The sequence below is a fragment of the Puma concolor genome, chromosome D2 (assembly GCF_028749965.1).
Source record: "Puma concolor isolate L17-30 chromosome D2, mPumCon1.1.hap2, whole genome shotgun sequence".
NCBI lineage: Eukaryota > Metazoa > Chordata > Mammalia > Carnivora > Felidae > Puma > Puma concolor.
The window spans coordinates 8703220-8722595 of record NC_141677.1 but is presented as its reverse complement, the minus strand read 5'-3'; the positions used below and the strand labels follow the sequence as shown (position 1 = coordinate 8722595).

At 44.3% G+C, this 19376-nt stretch overlaps 1 protein-coding gene and 1 pseudogene across 2 annotated transcripts in view; one reads left to right on the top strand and one right to left on the bottom strand.

Annotated features, from left to right (window-relative positions):
• Positions 1 to 2137: 2137 nt before the first annotated feature.
• Positions 2138 to 19376, bottom strand: part of LOC112851508 (antiviral innate immune response effector IFIT1-like) — a 39278-nt gene continuing 22039 nt past the window's right edge. Inside the window, exons 1-2 of one of the 2 annotated variants that reach the window (XM_086679575.1) lie at positions 9560 to 9810; positions 2138 to 3862 (exon numbers count right to left, since the gene is read on the bottom strand). In XM_086679575.1, coding sequence (XP_086535701.1) covers positions 2446 to 3862; positions 9560 to 9564 — 1422 coding nt within the window. In that variant the 5' untranslated portion in view covers positions 9565 to 9810 and the 3' untranslated portion in view covers positions 2138 to 2445. Of the gene's footprint in view, positions 3863 to 9559; positions 9811 to 19376 lie in introns of those variants that run through there. The other variant, XM_086679576.1, reaches the window with a different exon arrangement.
• LOC147575762 (triosephosphate isomerase-like) lies at positions 14108 to 19246 on the top strand (annotated as a pseudogene).

The following is a 19376-nucleotide window of genomic DNA, read 5'->3' as shown; positions in this document are numbered from 1 at the left end:
AAATACATGTAAGTCAGTTTTTCTGGATTTGCTGCTTGCTGTTTTGCCCTGCAAGCGTCCAGGCTGTTCCACACATTAGAGCTTCCGAGCCCCCAGCGTGCAGACACCTCTTCCAGAGGAGGGGATGCGAGGGGATAGAGAGATGGTGTTAGATTATAAGACACTCTGATGACTGTGACCTCTGGGTCGTCAGGCACCCCTCACACAAACACATCCATAATCCAGAGATTTATGTTGCATGAATGAGCTCTGCTTTCCGGCTGCAAGTGATGTATAGCAATACCTGGGAAGAGCTGCCTAGTAGATTAACCAGTCATCCGACCAGTATTTACCTTTCATGTTTCTCTCTCTGGAAGAGTTCCCAGTGGTTAGACTCACTTTAGTGCCAAAGTGTCACTTTGGGCCTCCTCCCCAAACTCAAGCACTGTAAGATACCATTTTTGTTAAATCTAACAAGTCTTTTGTTTTAGTTACAAGTATGTTGAGAAGATCGGATCTGTGTGGCTCTGATGTCTAGCCTTCAATGATGAAGTTTGCTCCCTTCGATTCCTAACGAATTTTAGTAGAAATCAAAAGGCTTTCGCAATCTGTGTATGAATTCCTTGAGGATTTGTGTTCTTGTGGATTATGGATCCCCCCCAAGAAATGCAGGCAGCCTCTAGTAGTTGGAAAAGGTACAAAAAAGAATTGTCTCCTAGGACCTCTGGAGGCAGTTGCCAATACCTCTGTGGCCGTTGCCACTGGATTTCCATCCAGTGACACCCATTTCAGATTTCTGACCTTCAGAACTGTAAGATCATAAGTTTTTGCGGTTTTAAGCCACTAAGTTTGTGGTAATTTGTTAACAGCCACAGTGGGAAATTAATATATCCTCCCCCTAAAAAAATACATGGATGAAAAAAGCAGTCACACTGTTTCCTTATCTCTTCCTTTTAAAACTATTGGATGAGAAAAGACACATTGTTTCCTTATTTCTTCCTTTTAAAAATATTGCTTGGTGTGCAACCCCTTTTAATAAAATGTCACAAAGGTGGTTGTTACTGATGGTCTCTCAGATCATTTAGCATCCTTTCCCTGTGTTTTTGATCAATCAATACCAGAAAATGACTGAATAAACAGTGCTACATGTGGCATGAAAGAAGAGAAACTGCTTTGGAACAATAAACAGCAAACAGCAAACGAGTAATTGACTGTGTACTTGTTACTCACTAGATCGTAAACTTCAGGAGGTTTGGGGAGATGTCTGCTTTCTTTGCTGAAGGGGAGCAGAGTATGCCGCCCCAAAATATGCCATGTTGGTGTAGGGATTATTTTGAACTGAGGGCAGTTGAGAAGAAGCAGGGTACAAGAAATGCTCTGCACACTCCCTACCTGCCTACAAGCAGTACAGAACTTTGTAGCGGTGTCCCCTTACCCTCTCCACCAGGAAGGTGAGAAGTTGATTGCCTGAGACAAGTGTAGACCCTTATCAGCCCAGAGTCACTGCTGGAGGAATCTACATAACAAACCTTCTTCTTTTTTTTTTTTTTTTCCTAATTTTTAAAAATCTTTATTTATTTTTGAGAGAGGGAGAGAGTGAGCAGGTGAGGGACAGAGAGAGAGGGAGACACAGAATCCGAAGCAGGCTTGGGGCTCTGAGCTGTCAGCACAGAGCCTGATGCAGTGCTCGAACTCACCAACTGTGAGATCATGACCTGAGCCGAAGTTGGACGCTCAACTAACTGAGCCACCCAGGCCCCCATAACAAACCTTCTCAACTAGCCCTTGTTTTCCATTAATCTCCCCCAAATATTTACATTCCTACAGTTTGTCACCCTAGAAACTCAAGGTTCTTTTCCCTTCTCTAAAATTTCTTATCCCTTCTCTAAAAATGCATTGTTCGTTTGCCAGGATGCTATGTTCTAGCCACCCTTTTGAGTTATTCATCACTGGGTGCTCCCCTGTGTGTGTGCGGTGCATGTATTCATAAATCTCTGTTTGTTTATCTCTTGTTAATCTGTGCTTGTCATTCTAATTATGGAGTCCTGGCCAATGAACCTAAAATGGGTAGCGTAAAAAGATTTTTTCCTCCGCTACATCACCATATTTGGTATCTAACACCAAAAACTATTTGTTGATAAAATGAATGAATGAAACATTTTTGTTTTATGTAAATCCAGGCCTTTATTTGCTACGAATCTACTCGACAAATGGTTTTTCGACTATATAACATTCACAGAGAAATGGTTCCTCTCTCACATAACAGAGATGTATATATTCTGTTTCAGTATTTTCTGAATAGAACCAATATTTTACCAGGTTTGGGTAATGGTTAAAAACTTGCATCACTGCAGTGGATTGCTTAATATGTTTCTGAAAGTAGCAAGCAGAAACAATGGTTAGAGTTAACATGTTTACCTAAAATCAAATAAAATGTGAATGTGGTTCATATTTCCACACCCAGGATCAGGTACCAGAGTTCCCAGAGTCCACAGCCAGCCGCAGGGCCTGCTCATAGTACTCCAGGGCTTTATTCATTTCGCCTTTGACTTTGTAGATAAACCCAAGAATGCTCAAGCTTTCTACATCTGATGCATTTCTGGAAAGTCTTCTTAAAGTCAGTTTCTCCAAAGAATTAATACATTTATCTCTTGTCAGTGACACCTTTTCTGTTTTTAGTGCTTTTAAATAATGGATAATTGCATTGACTTCAGATTTCTTTTGAAATTCCTGAAATTGACCATAGTGGAAATGTACCTTTTGCTGTTTTTCTTCGTCGAGGGACGTCAAACATAACAATTTTTGGTAAATGTCTTCAGCTTTTCTGTGGTTGCCAGCTTCTATGTACATACCGGCCAGGTGTATATAAGCAACGTCAAATGTGGGCTTTTGTTCCAGAGCAAATTGAAAATGAGCTATGGCTAACCTTACCATTTGGTCGACATTGTCTCTATCCTGTCCTCTGGGCTGCCAGTTTGCCGCTCTCTTGATTTGGATCATGCGTGCCTTGTAACAAAGCCCCATCTGGTGATGCAGGAAAGCGGAGGAGGGCGTGGCCCGCAGGGCCCTCTTTAAGAGCTGAAGAGCTTTATCCAGAGCGCCTTTCCTGCGGTAAAACTTGGCCGCGTATCGAAAGACGTAGGTCTGCGAGGACATGTTGGTCAGTGCCTCTTCGACGTACTTCTCTCCTTCGGCTTCTTGGCCCACGTCCTGAAGCTTCAGGGCGAGCAGAGCCTTGATATACGCGTCTTCTGGGTTTAGCCTGATGGCCTCTTTTAGAGGCTGCAGACAAAATGCGTCGCTGACCTGGGTCGCTTTGTTGAAGCCGTCCAGGCGATAGATGGTGATGGCATACCCAGTGCTGAATTCAGGGTTCTCAGGCTCCGCTGCCAGAGCCTTTTCGAAGCAGGCCTTGGCCCGCTCGTAGTTCTTTCCTCCACACTTCAGCAAGGCCCACCCTTCCTCACAGTCCATCTGAGGACACTCCAGCCTGTAGCAGGAGGGGGCTGCAAACTTCTCACAAGTGTTCGCCACCCTGTCCAGGTAAGTCTGGGCCTCCGCCAGCCTGCCCATGTGGTGATACAGCCAGGCGTAGTTGCCCCAGGTGACCAGGCTTCTCACAGCCGATCGGTCGCCGTGTTCCTGCTGGATCAGGTCTTCGGCTTCCTTCAGGCTCCCCAGGGCCTCCCGAGTCTGGCCTTTCAGGTGTCGGACGTAGGCCAGCAGGTTGTGTATGCCCGAGTTGTATTTGGTGTCTAGGAACTCAATCTCATCCAAGATCCTGTTCTCTAAATCGGGCATCTCAGTGTCTTCAACTAGCAGCTCCCAGGTGAAGTGGCATCTCAGCTGAAGCAGCTTACCTTTGACCTCATCAGCGTTCTTACTGCAAAAGAGAAAAACAAGTTTTCTTTGTTAAGGGAGGAACGGTCGATAGAAAGAAGCCAGATAAAACAGCTCATCTTTAGGACTTAGCCTTGGAAAGGGCACGCCTGCTTTGATTTTCCTTAGAATCCCTACGTTCCTAAGATCCGCACAGACTTTGAATGCAGTTTGCTTGGTCTCAGACACTGGCTCCGCCACTTTTTACCAAGTAACCTCTCTCTGTTTCAGAGTCTCGTTTGTAAAATGGGGATAGGAATAGACTCAGCACACTTGAGTCTGAAGTTGGGTGAAAATTAATAAGCCTGTATGTGTGTTAAGTACTTAGAGCACATATTACATGCTATAATGAGAGTTTCCTATTTTCCTATTCCTACATTCAGGACAGAAACCAGTTAGAAACATAGAGCCTGGGTGGCTCAGTCAGTTGAGCATCCGACTTTGGCTCAGGTCATGATCTCGCAGTTTGTGAGTTTGAGTCCTGAATTGAGCTTGCTGCTGTCGGCGCAGAGCCTGCTTTCGATCCTCTGTCCCCCTCTCTGTGCCTCCCCCGCTTACACACTCTCTCTCAAAAGAAAGAAAAAAAAAAGAAAGAAAAAAGAAAGAAACGTAGAGGCTTATAAAACAGTATTCACTTCAGGACCTTAGTCTGTAGGTTATGCCACAAATTTAGACCACCTGAAAGAGAATATTTGTTCGACCAATTTTTTTTTCCACTTATAATTTGGAAATAATTAGAGAATCACTGAAATTTGCAAAGAGAGTACGGAGCTCCAGTGTACCCTTCGCCTGGTTTCTTCCAATACCTTACACAAGTACCATACAATAACAAAATGAAGACACCAACATTGGTACAATGTGTGTAAGTCCTGTGTCATTTCATCACGTGAGTAAATCCACGCGCCCAATCAAGATACAGAACTATTTTATCATCGCAAATATCTCCCGCACACTGTCCCTTCAGTGACACCTGTTCGCTCCCCACTCTCCAAACATCCCTAGCCTCTGGTAATTTGTTTCATCTCTATCACTCTGTCACTTCGAGAATGTCATATGATGGAGTTATACAGCATTTTGAGACTGCCTTTTTTTTACTCACCTTTTTCACTTTCACTTTAAAAGATTTTCTTTTTAAGTAATCTCTACACCCAGTGTGGGGCTAGAACTCCCAACCCTGAGGTGAAAAGTCACACACCCCACTGACTGAGCCGGCAAGACGCACCTCATCTGAGAACGTCTTGATTTAATCTTCATTCTAGAAGGATATTTTTGTGGGGCATAGGATTTTGGGTTGAAAGTTCTTTTCCTGGGGTGCCTGGGTGACTCAGTCAGTTGAGTGTCTGATTCCGGCTCAGGTCACAATCTCATGGTTCATGGGTTCAGGCCCCGCGTCAGGCTCTGTGCTGACAGCTGGGAGCCTGGAGCCTGCTTTGGATTCTGTGTCTCCCTCTCTCTCTGCCCTTCTCCCTCTCATACTCTGTTTCTCTTTCTCTCAAAAATAAAATAAAACAATTAAAAATTAAAAAAAAAAGAAAACAGTCCTTTTTCAATAGTATCATAAAGAATCAAATACTTAGGAATAAAGTCAACCAAAGAGGCGAAAGACTTGTCCACTGAAAATTACAAAAGATTGCTGAAAGAAATTAAGAAGACACAAAGAAAGGAAGAGGCATCCTGTGTTCACAGCCTGGAAGCTTTAATGTTGTTCAGATGTCAGTACCACCGAAAGCAATCTACAGATTCAGTGCAATCCCTATCAAAATCCCAATGACATGTTTTTTACAGAAATAGAAAAATCCATCCTAAAATTCATATGGAATCTCAAGAGATCTCGAATAACCAAAATGAACTTGAAAAAGAACAAACTTGGAGGTCTCACACTTTCGGATTTCAAAACTTACTACAAAGCTACCCCAATCAAAACAGTGTGGGATGGGCATAAAAACAGACACCTAGAGCAGTGGAACAAAATGGAGGGCCCAGAAATAAACACTTACATATATGGTTGCCATGGTCATTTCAGGCTGTCATGATGAGGTACCACAGACGGGGTGGCTTAACCAACAGATATTGCAGATATTTCTTTTCTCCCAGTTTTGGAGGCTGGGAGTCCCAAATCAAGGTGCCCACTGATTTGTTTCCTGAGAAGGGCTCTGTTACTGGAGTCCACATGTGACCTTTCGTCTACATGCACTTCTTCTGTCAAGGATATCAGCCCTTTCAGATTAAGGGCCCACTCTTATGGCCTTATTTAACCCTTAGTACTTCCTTACAGGCCCTATCTCTAGATACAGTCACACTGGGGGCCCGGGCTTCAACATATAAACCTGGGGAGATGGTAGGGGTTCACAGTTCCATAACATGGCCATAACAATGGTCATAACAATGGCCAAATGAGTTTTGAAACACGTACCAAGACCATTTAATGGGGAAACATGTTGCAACAAATGGTGCCAGCAGAGCTGGATATCCACTTGCAAAAGAATGAAAGTGGGCCCTTATCTTACACTATATACATATAAAAAAATGAACTCAAGATGGATCAAAATTACAAAAATCTTAGAAGAAAATAGGAAAAAACTTTATGACATTGGATTTGGCAGTCTTGGATAGGACACTGAAAGCATAGGCAACATAAGTAAACAGAGGTAAATTGGATTTTCGTCAAAATTAGAAACGTTTCTGCATCAAAGGGCACTACTGACAGAATGAAAAGGCAACTCCTAAAATGGGAGAGATTATGTGCAAATCACATATCTGATAAGAGATTAATATCCAGACTATATCAACAACTCTCATGACTCAACAACAACAACAAAACAGGTGACTACAAAATGGCCAAAGGACTTAAAACAGATATTTCTCCAAAGAAGACACACAGATGGCCAGGAAGCACATGAAAAGATGCTCAATATCGCCCATCATTAGTGAGATGCAAATCGAAAACACAAGACACCACTTCACACCCGTTAGGATGGCTACCCTCAACAAAACAGAAAACAAAAACCACGTGTTGGCGAGGATGTGGAGGAATTACCAGTGGGAATGTAAAATGGGACAGTTGCTGTGGAAAATGGTGATGATTCCTCAGAAAATGAAACAGAACGGCCATGTGATTCAGCACTATCACTTCTGGGTATGTACCCAAAATAAGTAAAAGCAGAGACTCAAACAGACGATTTGCATACTTCTATTCCTAGCAGGCATTGTTCACAATAGTCAAAAGGTGGAAGCATCCTAAATGTCCATAGACGGATGAACCGCTAAACCAAGTGGTAAATACATACAGTGGTGTATTATTCAGCCTTAAAAGGGAAGGATATTCTGTCACCTGCTACAACATGGGTAAACCTTGAAGACATTGTGCTAAGTGAAATAAGGCAGTCACAAAGAGCCACTTATTGTATGCTTCTTTGTTTGTGAAATATCCACAATGGGGGGGTGCCTGGGTGCCTCAGTGAGTTAAGCATCTGACTTCTGCTCAGGTCATGATCTCCCTGTTCGCGGGTTCGAGCCCCGCATAGGGCTCTGTGCTGACAGCTCAGAGCCTGGAGTCTGCTTTGGATTCTGTGTCTCCCTCTCTCTCTCTGCTCCTCCCCCCGTGCTCTCCCCCCCACCCCAAATAAATAAACATTAAAAAATTTTAAATCTTACAAAAAAAAAAGAAAGAAATATCCACAGGGGGCAAAGACATAGAGAGAAAGCAGATTAATGGTTGCCAGGGCCTGGGGCGAAGGATGAGTGGAGAGTGACTGCTTAAGGGGTACGGGATTTCCCCTCAGGTGAGGAAGATGTTCTTGAAGTGGATACTGGTGATGGGTGGACATCACTGTGAATGCACTAAATACCACAAAATTGCATACTCAAAAAATAGTTAAAATGGCTAATTTTATCATACATGTATCTTATCACAATGAAACATTGTACTAGTAACCTGAACAGAAATTCTTCAAATGATGTATGTATTTTTCGTTAGTACATGTTGAAATAAACAAAACATTAAAACATAAACACCAATTGGAGTGCCATCTGAAATAGTCTCACAAACCTTCCACTGGTACACTTTAAGAAGCATGGGTGTAGGGGCGCCTGGGTGGCGCAGTCGGTTAAGCGTCCGACTTCAGCCAGGTCACGATCTCGCGGTCCGTGAGTTCGAGCCCCGCGTCAGGCTCTGGGCTGATGGCTCAGAGCCTGGAGCCTGTTTCCGATTCTGTGTCTTCCTCTCTCTCTGCCCCTCCCCCGTTCATGCTCTGTCTCTCTCTGTCCCCAAAATAAATAAACGTTGAAAAAAAAAATTTAAGAAGCATGGGTGTAGAGGTCAAATTGGGTATCACTGAATAGAGACTCTGGCTCATGTCCCAGCTCTATCACTTACTATCTGTGTGATCTTAATGTTTCTAAATCTAAGATTCATTATTGCAAAATCAGGGTGATATGAGTACCTGCTTCGTAGGTGTCTTTTGAGGGTTTTTTAAATAATTAAATATAATTTACATCATAATTTAAATTGTTTAAAGTTTCTTTATTTTGAGAGACACAGAGACAGCACAAGTGGTGGAGGGGCAGAGAGTGAGGGGGTTGGGGAGAGAATCCCAAGCAGGCTTCGCATTGTCAGCACAGAGCCTGACGTGGGACTCAAACCCACCAAGCTGTGAGATCATGACCTGAGCCAAAACCAAGAGTGGGATGCTTAACTGACTGAACCACCCAGGTGCCCCATAATTTACATAATAATTTTAGAAGCCAGGCTGGCACTTTATAAGCATTCAGGAAGCGATAGCTACTTTATTATCATTATTATTTTCCCTGTCAGTGACAACCCCCTCTGTCAATGGACCTGGGAGGAGGGTTGATCATAGGCCTGTAATTATGCACTTTCTGGAACTTTTGCCCCTTGAAAATTTTGCCCACTGGAGCACCGAGGGGAAATTTGCAAGTCAACATCAATTAATTTTTTAAAAATCCGTTGATATTAAGGGTTACTTAACTCAAGATTCAGTTTGGACAGCATAGAAATTCCCACATGAGGCCACAACTGCAGTCAGCCCCACCGATAGGAGGGTATCTGCAGACCAGAGGCTTCCCCAGGGGAGAGGGTCATCTGCTAATCTTAAATGCAGGGACGTTGAGAAGGCCTGACACAGGAGCCCAGCAGCACAGAGAGTGAGACCAGTAGTCTACAGAGGAGGGCCTTGTTCCCTAGACAGTGAGCTTCTGCCACCATTTGCCCACAATATTTTCCTCAAGACATCTGGGGAGAGCCCAGGACTGTGGCTCACACGGCTGTGGGGGTCCTTTTCCCCAGGTGAGGAGCCAGCAGAAAGCAGTGTCCCTTTCCAGACAAACTGTCCATTCCCTCCCTCGGTCAGACAGAAGGGAGTTTGGGGAAGAGAATTTCAGAGACGTGGATCATTTTCTCCCTCCCTGCAAAACTCTTTTCCCACATCCCTCTGCTTCTTTGGGCTTTGTTATGAGGTAAGCTTCCTCGGGGTGATGCTACAAAAAAAAAAAAAAAAGAAAAAAGAAAAAAAAAAAAGAAAAGAAAAAGCCTGAATTAAGGACACTCAGTCTCCAAGCAGACGCTCACCTGGAAGAGTAAGGAAACTCGACATCACTGAAATCAAGTCTTTTGGGATAGTATTGATTAGCCTTTTTTCCCAGAACTTCAGACTGACAGGCAGAGAAGCGGAGAAGTCCTTACCTCATGGCTGCCAGTTCTGCAGGGCCTTGTTTAGCTGTGGGCTCTTCTGAGATCCAGCCAGGAGACTGGGGTTTCAGGATGTGAGCCACATCCTGGGCAATATAAGAAAGATGAACAGTTCATGACGTAACCTGTGGGCGTGTTGTTGACAATTTAGACTGGAAACCGAGATAGAAACTGAAAGTGGAAAGTGAAACTGGTGAGCAGAGTTCCTGCTTGGGGAAAACAAAACCAGAATTGCTTTCTTTGGTCTGTCTGGAAACTGAGAAGAGGCCGAGGAAAAGTAGTTTCACCGATGTGCTAACTCTTGTCTCAGGCTCCGCGTGGCCTTGTGCAGAGCTGGGAGTGTGGAGTGCCAGGCACGTAGGGTCCGTGGACCCTGGAGCCAGGGAGGCCTGGGGAAGTTGGCTGCGGGACCTTGCCACACTCTTGCCCCAGATCTGTGCCTTCGTTTGCTCATCTGGAAATAGAAAGCCTCCCTTTCGTGGCATAAAATTCTGCATCTCTCCGAGCTGGAGTTTTGACCCAAATCTGCCACTGTTGTCTGAGAGGCTGTGTTTTACCAGTTCTTCTCTGCTTTGTTTTTTGCATACCCTTCCTGAGAATGGCCAATGGCAGTAAGAGCTTGTAACCTCTTCCTTGTTCATTAGAACGGAGAAAGTGTATGTGCTAGCATCTTGAGACTTCAGACAGAACACGTTAGGCCTTAATGACAGTATTTTTAATGCCCTCTACGGTAGTCGTCTAAAGTGTCCTTACTCAGCAGACGTGACTCTCGTAGCTGCTCAGGGCCCTGTCCAGTGCTGGAGGCGCCCACGGCACCAGGCTTGGCATCCCTCATCCTGGCCCACGTCACTTTCTGTGCTCAGGGTGTCTGTGATAACAGGGAGACGAGAAAAGTGCTGAAACTGGGGGTGAGGCTCCTGTTGGTGCTGTCTGCCAAGTCCCTGTTTCTTTCTACCTTTCACTGGAAACTGTCCCACCCTCCCGATACACGTCATAGAGTGGGGGTTCTCCAGCCGCTCCTGCAAAGCAAATTTATCCCCAGACACAGTTCATTTAGTCCTGGGAAAGCTCCATGTTGAGATGAGTGTGAACAGGGAGTCCCGAGATGGACTTGGAGAATTGCTGGGGGTCCCAAAAGGGAGCTGGGAGATCTTTAGGAAAATGGAGTTTGTGCATGTCTGCCCCTGGATGGAGACTGAACTCTAGAACCTGGGCCTTAACCACAGAACCATTTCTGGAACATTTCTGTGTATCAGATAGCTCACATGTTGTCAGAATCAATCATTATTCTTTTAAAACAACTTGTGGTTTTTGCCTTTAGAAACTCCTAATTTCTTCCCCCAGTTGTTTGATCCCTCTCGAATCTATCTTCCAAACCGCAATCCCCAAGACCCCAAATAAATGCATTGCTTGTTTTTACAGACACAGTCTGAGATCCGTTGACATTCCATGGTGTCAGAGAAGTGGAGTCCGGAGCAACTGCCTTCTGTTCCAAGCCGCAGTGGGCACCTGTGAAGTACCTGCAGGATGCCATTGTTTTCCACCGTCTCCCCTGGCAACCTTGTTCTTGGTGGTAAGTCCTCCTGGGCCCAAACCTCCCTTGTTTGGGTGTCCTCTGCTGCTGGCTTCTGTCCTCTCTCATTTCTGAAGAGAGGATTCTGTTTTCACTCATTTTGAGTGGAAGAGTTGGGTTTCAGCTTGTTGATGAATACTCTGTTTGGGGAGATCATTCTCCTAAGGGGACTCTTGATAACCAGCCCCCTGCCGGAGCTCCTGCAGGATTTATGTGTAAGGAAGACGGCTCTTCTTGCTGAAAAATGTTTGCCTGTTAGACTCGCATTCCCCACGATGATTTAAAGCCTTATTGGCCAACATGGGGCACTTCTGATAGTCCAAACTGAGGTTACTTGCATGCATAAACTGAAAAGGAGTTATACAACCGAACAAAATGAGTGGGGGGCTTATTTTAAATGGAGATTCCAAAAGAAACACTGGAAAGTTTGCTTCCCTTCAGGAGCTAAGTCTACATTCTCAGCAGTTAATTCAGACCCTTCTAAGAGGCTCTCAAGAATAGAAGAAATAGCTGATGCCTCTCAACCCCTTGCCCCTCCTCCTCTGTTCTGCCCCCACCCCTGCTGTTCCCACCCCTTCCCCACCCCTTCTTCCCACCCTCTGTCTCCTACTCTCCATGTACACATCCTAGATGAGTTGGACTGCCCTTCTATAATGACAGCCTGGGCGTTCATGTAGATCCTGCAGGCATCCTTTCCCAGTTAGATCTAAGGAAGGAGGCTCCGAGACTTCATCAGTTCCTTACGCTCCTCGGACTAAGACAGAACTGTAAGCCATTACCGAGGACTTTCCCAGTGCCTTTGAAGACCTGCTAAGATTTGTGAAAGAATTCCATGTAGTCAGTCAGACCTAGGAGCCTGGCTATTCCAACCTTTATCAACTTGTCCACATGCTTGTAAGTGAGGGTCAGGCAAGGGAATGAATTTAAAAAGTAGGTTGAACAAAGCCTTTTGATAATTTTTCCAAGTGATAAGCTATAGACAAAATAGCAGCCAGAGTGGCTGCACCAGCTTGCATTCCCAGCATTTCTTATTTCTTTTTGTTGTTTCTTCCTAAAATGTTGTGACGATAGCTCAGAGACTAGAAATGATTGACCAAACCTTCCTTCCTGACATCTTTCCTCAACTGACAGATATGACAAAGGACAATGCCCAAGATCCATTTCCCTGAGGCTCCCTGTTGCTCAAATGTAGCCATTGTCCTTAGGTCAACAACTCCTGCCTACACCTGTTTCTCTCCTCAGTGGGACATGACATACCAGAAATGAACCTTCCTGCGATGAAGGACCCAAAACATAAAATTATTCATCAATGTTTTTGAAAATTTATTGATCATCAATGCTTTCTGAAGAAAGATCTTGATCAAAAGGAGGAGATGTGAACAGAGTTATAAAATGGAGTTATGATTGCTAAGGGTCACAAAATGGAGCTCCATTAGGGAAATGGAACTTTTTTTTTTTTGGGTTTTGTTTTGCAGCCTCAGCTTGAAATTTGTTAAGAGGAACTTCGGCTATAGCAACTTCTTACTTGACACGTCTCTGGAGGCAAGGGAAACAAAAGCAGAAATGAACCATTGGAACTTCATCAAAATATAAAGTTTCTGCACAGCAAAGGAAACAATCAGCAAAACTAAAAGGCAGCCAATGGAATGGGAGAAGAGATTTGTAAATGACATATCAGATAAAGGGTTAGTATCCAAAATCTATAAAGAACTTATCAAACTCAACACCCAAAAAGCAAATAATCTATCTAGCAAAGAAATGGGCAAAAGATGTGAGTAGACACTTTTCCAAAGAAGACATCTAGATGGCTAACAGACACATGAAAAGACACTCAATACCACTCATCATCAGGGAAATACGAATCAAAACCACAATGAGATACCATCTCACGCAGGTCAGAGTGGCTAAAATGAACAACTCAGGAAACAACAGATGTTGGCAAGAATTCACAGAAAGGGGAACACTTTTGCACTGTTGGTGGGAATGCAAACTGGTGCAGCCACTCTGGAAAACGGTATGGAGGTTCCTCAAAAAACTAAAAATAGAACTACCCTTCAACCCAGAAAAAGCACTACTAGGTATTTATCCAAAGGTTACAAAAATGCTGATTCCAAGGGGCACATGCACCCCAATGTTTAGAGCAGCACTATTGGCAATAGCCAAATTATGGAAAGAGCCCAATGTTAATCGACTGATGAATGGATAAAGAAGGTGTGGTGTGTATGTATGTATATATATGTATATACATATATATACATATATATGTATGTATATGTATATATATGTATATATATACATATATATACATATATATGATGAAATATCACTTGGTGATCAAAAAGAATGAAGTCTTGCTATTTGCAACAACATGGAGGGAACTAGGGGGCCATTATGCTAAGCAAAATGAGTCAGGCAGAGAGAGACAAATATCATATGATTTCATTCATGTGTGGAATTTAAGATACACAACAGATGAACATAGGGGAAGGGAGGAAAAAATCAGATAGAAACAGAGAGGGATGGAAGCCATAAGAGACTCTTAAATACAGAGAGCAAACTGAGGGTTGCTGGAGGGGAGGTGGGTGGGTAGGGGGATGGGCTAAATGGGGGATGGACATTAAGGCGGACACTTGGGATGAGCACTGGGTGTTATATGTAAGTGATGAATCACTGAATTCTCCTAAAATCATTATTACACTATATGTTAACTAACTTGGATTTAAATTGAAATAATAAAGAAAAATAAATAAAATCATTAATTAAAAAAAAAGAAATTTGTTAAGAGGAGACAATTAGACTTGCTTCCCTAGAAAGCTGGATCTTGGAAGTGTTGGACCTGTAGCATATATATTTGAGTACCATTGTCAGCCATGTTTTTTCATGTGGCCTGAAAATAAAAACAGAAGAAGCTTATTGAAAGAGAAGAATCTCAAGTGGTTAATGAGAGAAATAGAGAACTGAAGTAAGAGATGGAAAGTTCTGATGATGTCTTTTGTCCGCAGCTTTACCGTCAAGAGTCAAGGGGCAAGGACCATGTGCAGGGTCTTGTGGAGTTTGCAGGTGAGTACAGAATTGTATGAAATCAGAGTACCAATGGCTGTGAACCTAGGATCTTACTGAGGGGTGTTCCTAGTGGTGCAAACACTTAGCAGCAGTGTCTGGAACCAGATCTGTCTTGTACCCTAAAGGAGAGCTTCAGGCCATCGTTGCCTGTCATGGAGGTTGGTAGCTGGATTCTGGAAGAATTGAGGGAGGTAGTAGCCCCAGTTTCAATTAGCCTCCTAAATATAGAAGGAATCTACTGTAAAATATAAAAACCTACTCCTATTTTGAAGTGATCAGGATTCTGGTGGTTACTATTGGTTTCAGCCTGACAGAAATAAACAAGCCACCTGGTTCACGAATGAAGGAAATGGACCAAATACTAAGAACGCCTCTTAATCCCTGATCACTTGGACAGGAGGTAAGAGAAAGATTTTGTGGTTTGACAACAGAGTGCCCAGCTCATCTCCCATCTCAGCTCTCACCAGTAATATAAGCCTCCATGGAGGCATCCTGAACTAGCCAGAAAGTTCTGCACAAGTAAAAATTTCTCAATACATAAGACACATTTATCCATGTGTTCTGATAAATGCTCAGGCCATAAGCAAACGCTGAACTACATGCATTAGAAAAGCTCTCTTTTTGGGGGTAGAAAAGTGTCTTTGGAGTTCTTGTGGAGAAAAGCAATTAGTTTGTAATTTTCCAAATGCACTAAATAGATTGTAGACAAGCAGAAAGAATGTGTATCTTGTGATCACTGTGAATTTGGCAATGGTTCCAGTTCGAATGAGCGCCGACTCAGAGTGAATAGGTAATTCAGAATCTTGCCCATGAGTGACACTAGACAAAGCAGAGAGGAAATAGCCAATAAGGTACACACGCATGCGTACCTCTGTGTGCGTGTGTGTGTGTGTGTGTGTGTGTGTGTCTGTGTATGTGTGTGTTCAGTTAGGAAAGAAATCAAGAACTGGAGAAAACGAAACTTACAGAAAATGAAATTTCAGCACTAGACTATGAGTCCATTTCTGGGAGTCTACGACCAGCTCCCTGAGTGACTGACCAGCTGATATAAGCCACTTCACCTCGATGACCTCAGTTTCCTCAGGTGATAAACAAGTGACTTGGGATAGATTATTGGATCTCAACCCTTACTGTACCCTAGAAGCATCTAGGGAGGTTTTAAGAATAACGCTAACTAGGCCCGATCCTAGGCCAGTCAAATATATGTCTGGGAATGCCCCTCTCCCATCTCTGTATTAAAAAGAAATCCTCAGGTGATTTTTATGTACACCTGGGGAGGAACCAGGGCCTAGATGACCCCTGGAATCTACTGTAAAACTGAAATTCTTTGACTGAGTGGTCTGAGACATCAACCCTGGACCTACTCGCCGTTCTGTGTGGCTCACATTCAGTGTCTTCATTACTCGGAGCCTCATTTCCCCACCTGCATAATGGACAGTTAACTCCTCCACCTCTTACTGACCCCACAAGATGGCATGGAAAAAGAATGGAATTTTGAATGTTTGGACCCTTCTATAAAAGGATCTTCTTGGCTTTTGGGATTTTCCCCAAATACGTGCAATCATATCCGTGGGGAAGGACTCAGAGACACCAGGAATCCTTTGTTGTGAACGGTTTGATGAATTTCACATCTCGGGTACTTCCCGCACCCTCTCAGGCCACCTTGACCCCCCATTTAGCCCATTGCAACATATTCAAGTACGAACTGAATTTTTATGATTTCCCTTTTTTACATTTCAAGCTTATTTTGAAATAGTTACAGACTCACAGGAGGTAGCAAGAGGGGTCTTGTATGCCTTTCACACAACTCCCCCCTGACCCCCACCCCTGAGTGGCTACTTCCTACATAGCTGTAATACGGTATCAAAACCAGGAAAGTGACACTGGCACTGTGTGTATGTTTTAAAGACAAAATATATCACGAGTTCATCTTATTGATTCAAGCTTATAGGAGTTTTACTCAACCTAATTGTGTATCTCTTCTCCTGAATGGAGTATCTGATACCCATATTCATATGCTCTATTCATATGAGGCTGGGTAACAACAGCCTCAGAGTAACAAAATCCACAAAACAACCTTCAAAATGATTGCTGAGTAGAGTTTAAGATTTTTTTTTCTGTTCTTTTTGTCCATAAGATCTATTCTTCTAAAACTGTAGAGTCAAATTACAGTATGCTAAAAATCTCTGGGAGGTGGGGGGTGATGCTGACCTTCGGTGTGTGGGTTCCAGTGCCTTGGCGCCCTCAGGAAGTTCTTTGTTGTGGGGAGCACTGTAAGAAGAGGCTAGGGGAACTCATCCTCACTCTGAAACTGGGGCAGACACTGAGGTGGTCTGTGCATCCCCCACTGTCACACGGACTTTGCCCCTGGCAGGGATCCCAAGACTGCTGTGGCTGCACAGAGCTGCTGCAGAGGGTGATCAGTCCTGGCATGAGCCACGTGGGCTGTCCTGGGCGAGTCAGGTGAGCTGATGGAACAGAAAGTGGCCCACAGCCTTGCAGAGGGACTGGGAGTGATCGCCTGCACTGGGGAGGAGCTACATGAGAGGGAAGCTGGCGTCACCGAGAAGGTCACTGTGGATAACTCGAAGGACCAGAGCAAGGTCGTCCTGGCCTCTGAGCCCATGTGGGCCGTCAGGACTGGCAAGACCGCACTGCCCCAACGGACCCAGGAAGTACACCAAGCTCTGGGGATGGCTTACGTCTAACGCTGATGCAGTGGCTCGGAGCATCCCGTTTATTTCTCAGGTCCTGTGGCTGGGGCAGCCGGCAAGGAGCCAGCAAGCCAGCCTGCTGTGGGGCCAAACTGGGGGACATCACCAGTGACACGCAGTGTACCCCATCCATGTCCCCTACTCTGCCTGCTCGGCCAGGGACAAGGTGGGGCAGAGGCCCAATCACTGCGCTCTCCACCGCCCCCCCAACGCTGCGCACACTTCCGGATGGGGGCAGCCCATGGCCTAATCCAAACCTTGCCCCTTCTTTACCATGTACACCTCACCCTGTAATGCTGGGGCCGGGCCTCTCCTTCTCCGCGTACTGGAATGGTTAGGACAGAACGTGTCACCAAGGTGGCTTCTCCCCCGCTGAGAGGTGGAGGGGGTGGAGTCACTCATGGGTCCCCTCAGTCCTTAGTGAGAGCAGGAGAGACAAGCCTGTTTCTCCTGTCTCGTGCCATGAGGCCACGGGCTGCAAGGAAGCCCCATCCTCCTCTCAGAGGGGCTGTTCCCGTGGTGTTCAAAGTCCCGTGGTGTTCAAAGTCCCACGTCAGGGGAACATAGATACCTGGTGCTTCAAACAAATCACTTAGAATATTTTCTCATCCTGTGTGGTTTTATCTTCTAGCCCGTATATATTTTGGCTCATTTGCCTCATTTTGGTTTACCTTTCAGATACGGCTTTTTGACCTTTTTATCCTGAGAGTTTTGTCCTGAACATCAGAGAAAAGTTGAGAGGATTTTACAATGAACACTAATATACTCAACTACCTAGATCCTACAGTAACATTTTACACATTTGCTTAACTGCAAATCTATTCATCCATCAAGTCTCCATCCATTTATTTACCTTAGTTTTTGTTGTGTAAGAAGGCAATTCGCTGATGAAACGTGTCGGCATGCATACTGTGATGATTTCAGTCACATCTTGTTTACAAGAAAAGGACAGTATTCCTGCCCCAGTAGGTTTTTTTTGTTGCTTCAATATAATAAATCCATTCTTGGTTTAGGAGCGACAAAATTGGAAAGGGCAGTAATTTTGGTGCTAATTATTGCTATTAATTGTTTTCCCCGGGTATCATCTGAGTGACCGCCACCCTCCGCCCCATAGGTCAGTTCCAGCCCTCAGGGAAAAACCAACCTTACAATTCCGTGGCCTGCAAAAGTAAAGCCCTACCCAATACTTGGAAAAATTCTTGGTAGTGTTTATATTCCCGAAGCTTCTGCCTCAGACCTTCTATTGCTTATAGAAGTCGCTTCTGTGTTTTTCTACTTCCATCCAAACATAGAATACATGTTTTTCTTAAGTTTACTTATTTATTTTGAGAGAGAGCATGAGCTTGAGCCGGGGAGGGAGAAAGAAAAGGAGGAAGAAAGAATCCCAAGCAGGCTCTGCGTTGTCAGCACGGAGACTGATGCAGGGCTTGAACTCACAAACCGATGGATCATGACCTGAATTGAAATCCAGAGTTGGATGCTTAACTGACTGAGCCACCCAGGTGCCCCAAGAATACACATCTTTTTTTTTAAAAAAGAATTTTTTTTAACGTTTATTTTTGAGAAAGAGAGAGAGACAGTGCAAGCAGGGGAGGGGCAGTAAGGGAGACACAGAATCCAAAGCAGGTTCCCAGCTGTCAGCACAGAGCTGGATGCGGGGCCTGAACCCATGAGCCTAATATCATGACCTGAGCAGAAGTCGGATGCTTAGCCGACTGAGCCATCCAGGTGCCCCTGGAATATATACCTTTTAAAAATCTCACTAATAAAACTCACTCAAAGACTTTGTTAGCTTACCAAGTTTCTAACTTTACTGAATGCTTTTGGAGAAAATATCTTAGGGAAAAAGAAGATTATATGATGTACCCCAAGGGCCAGCACCTAAAAACTGCATTAATGTATTTGTCACTTTTGGCTTGCACCTCCTAAATGGGCTTTTCCTTTATTTGTCTTTCCCCAGTACATTTTAATTTTTCTTAGGGGTGAGTACACGTCCAGCGACGTGTTTGGAATGCACAGATTCTTTGCGATTGCCAGCGGCTGGACAAACGTGTCCCGAAATGTTTGAGTTTCTTATGAGGTTATAGACTTGGCTTCCTGGCCAGCAGTTCTTGGCTGTGGGAAGGCCTTGGGAGATGGACACCGGGACTGGAACACTCTAGTGACCTCCTGACGTCCCTTCTCTTTTCTCTTTCATCTTTGCTCATTTGCTTTGCTTTTAGATCTGGTAGGTCGGCACGCCCGGCCACATGAAAAGTAAATCTTTTTTTTTTTTTTTTAATTTTTTTTTTTAAACTTCTGACTGGGTTACAGTGTCAGGAATTTTCCAAATACAGAATGTGTATGTGCACAAGTCCGCAGGAATGGGCCTGTGTGAGCTCCAGAATCAGTGTGTGTGGAGAGAGATACACGTGGTGCATGTGTATATGAGCAGCCCATGCTCTTGGCTCAGGATGACTGT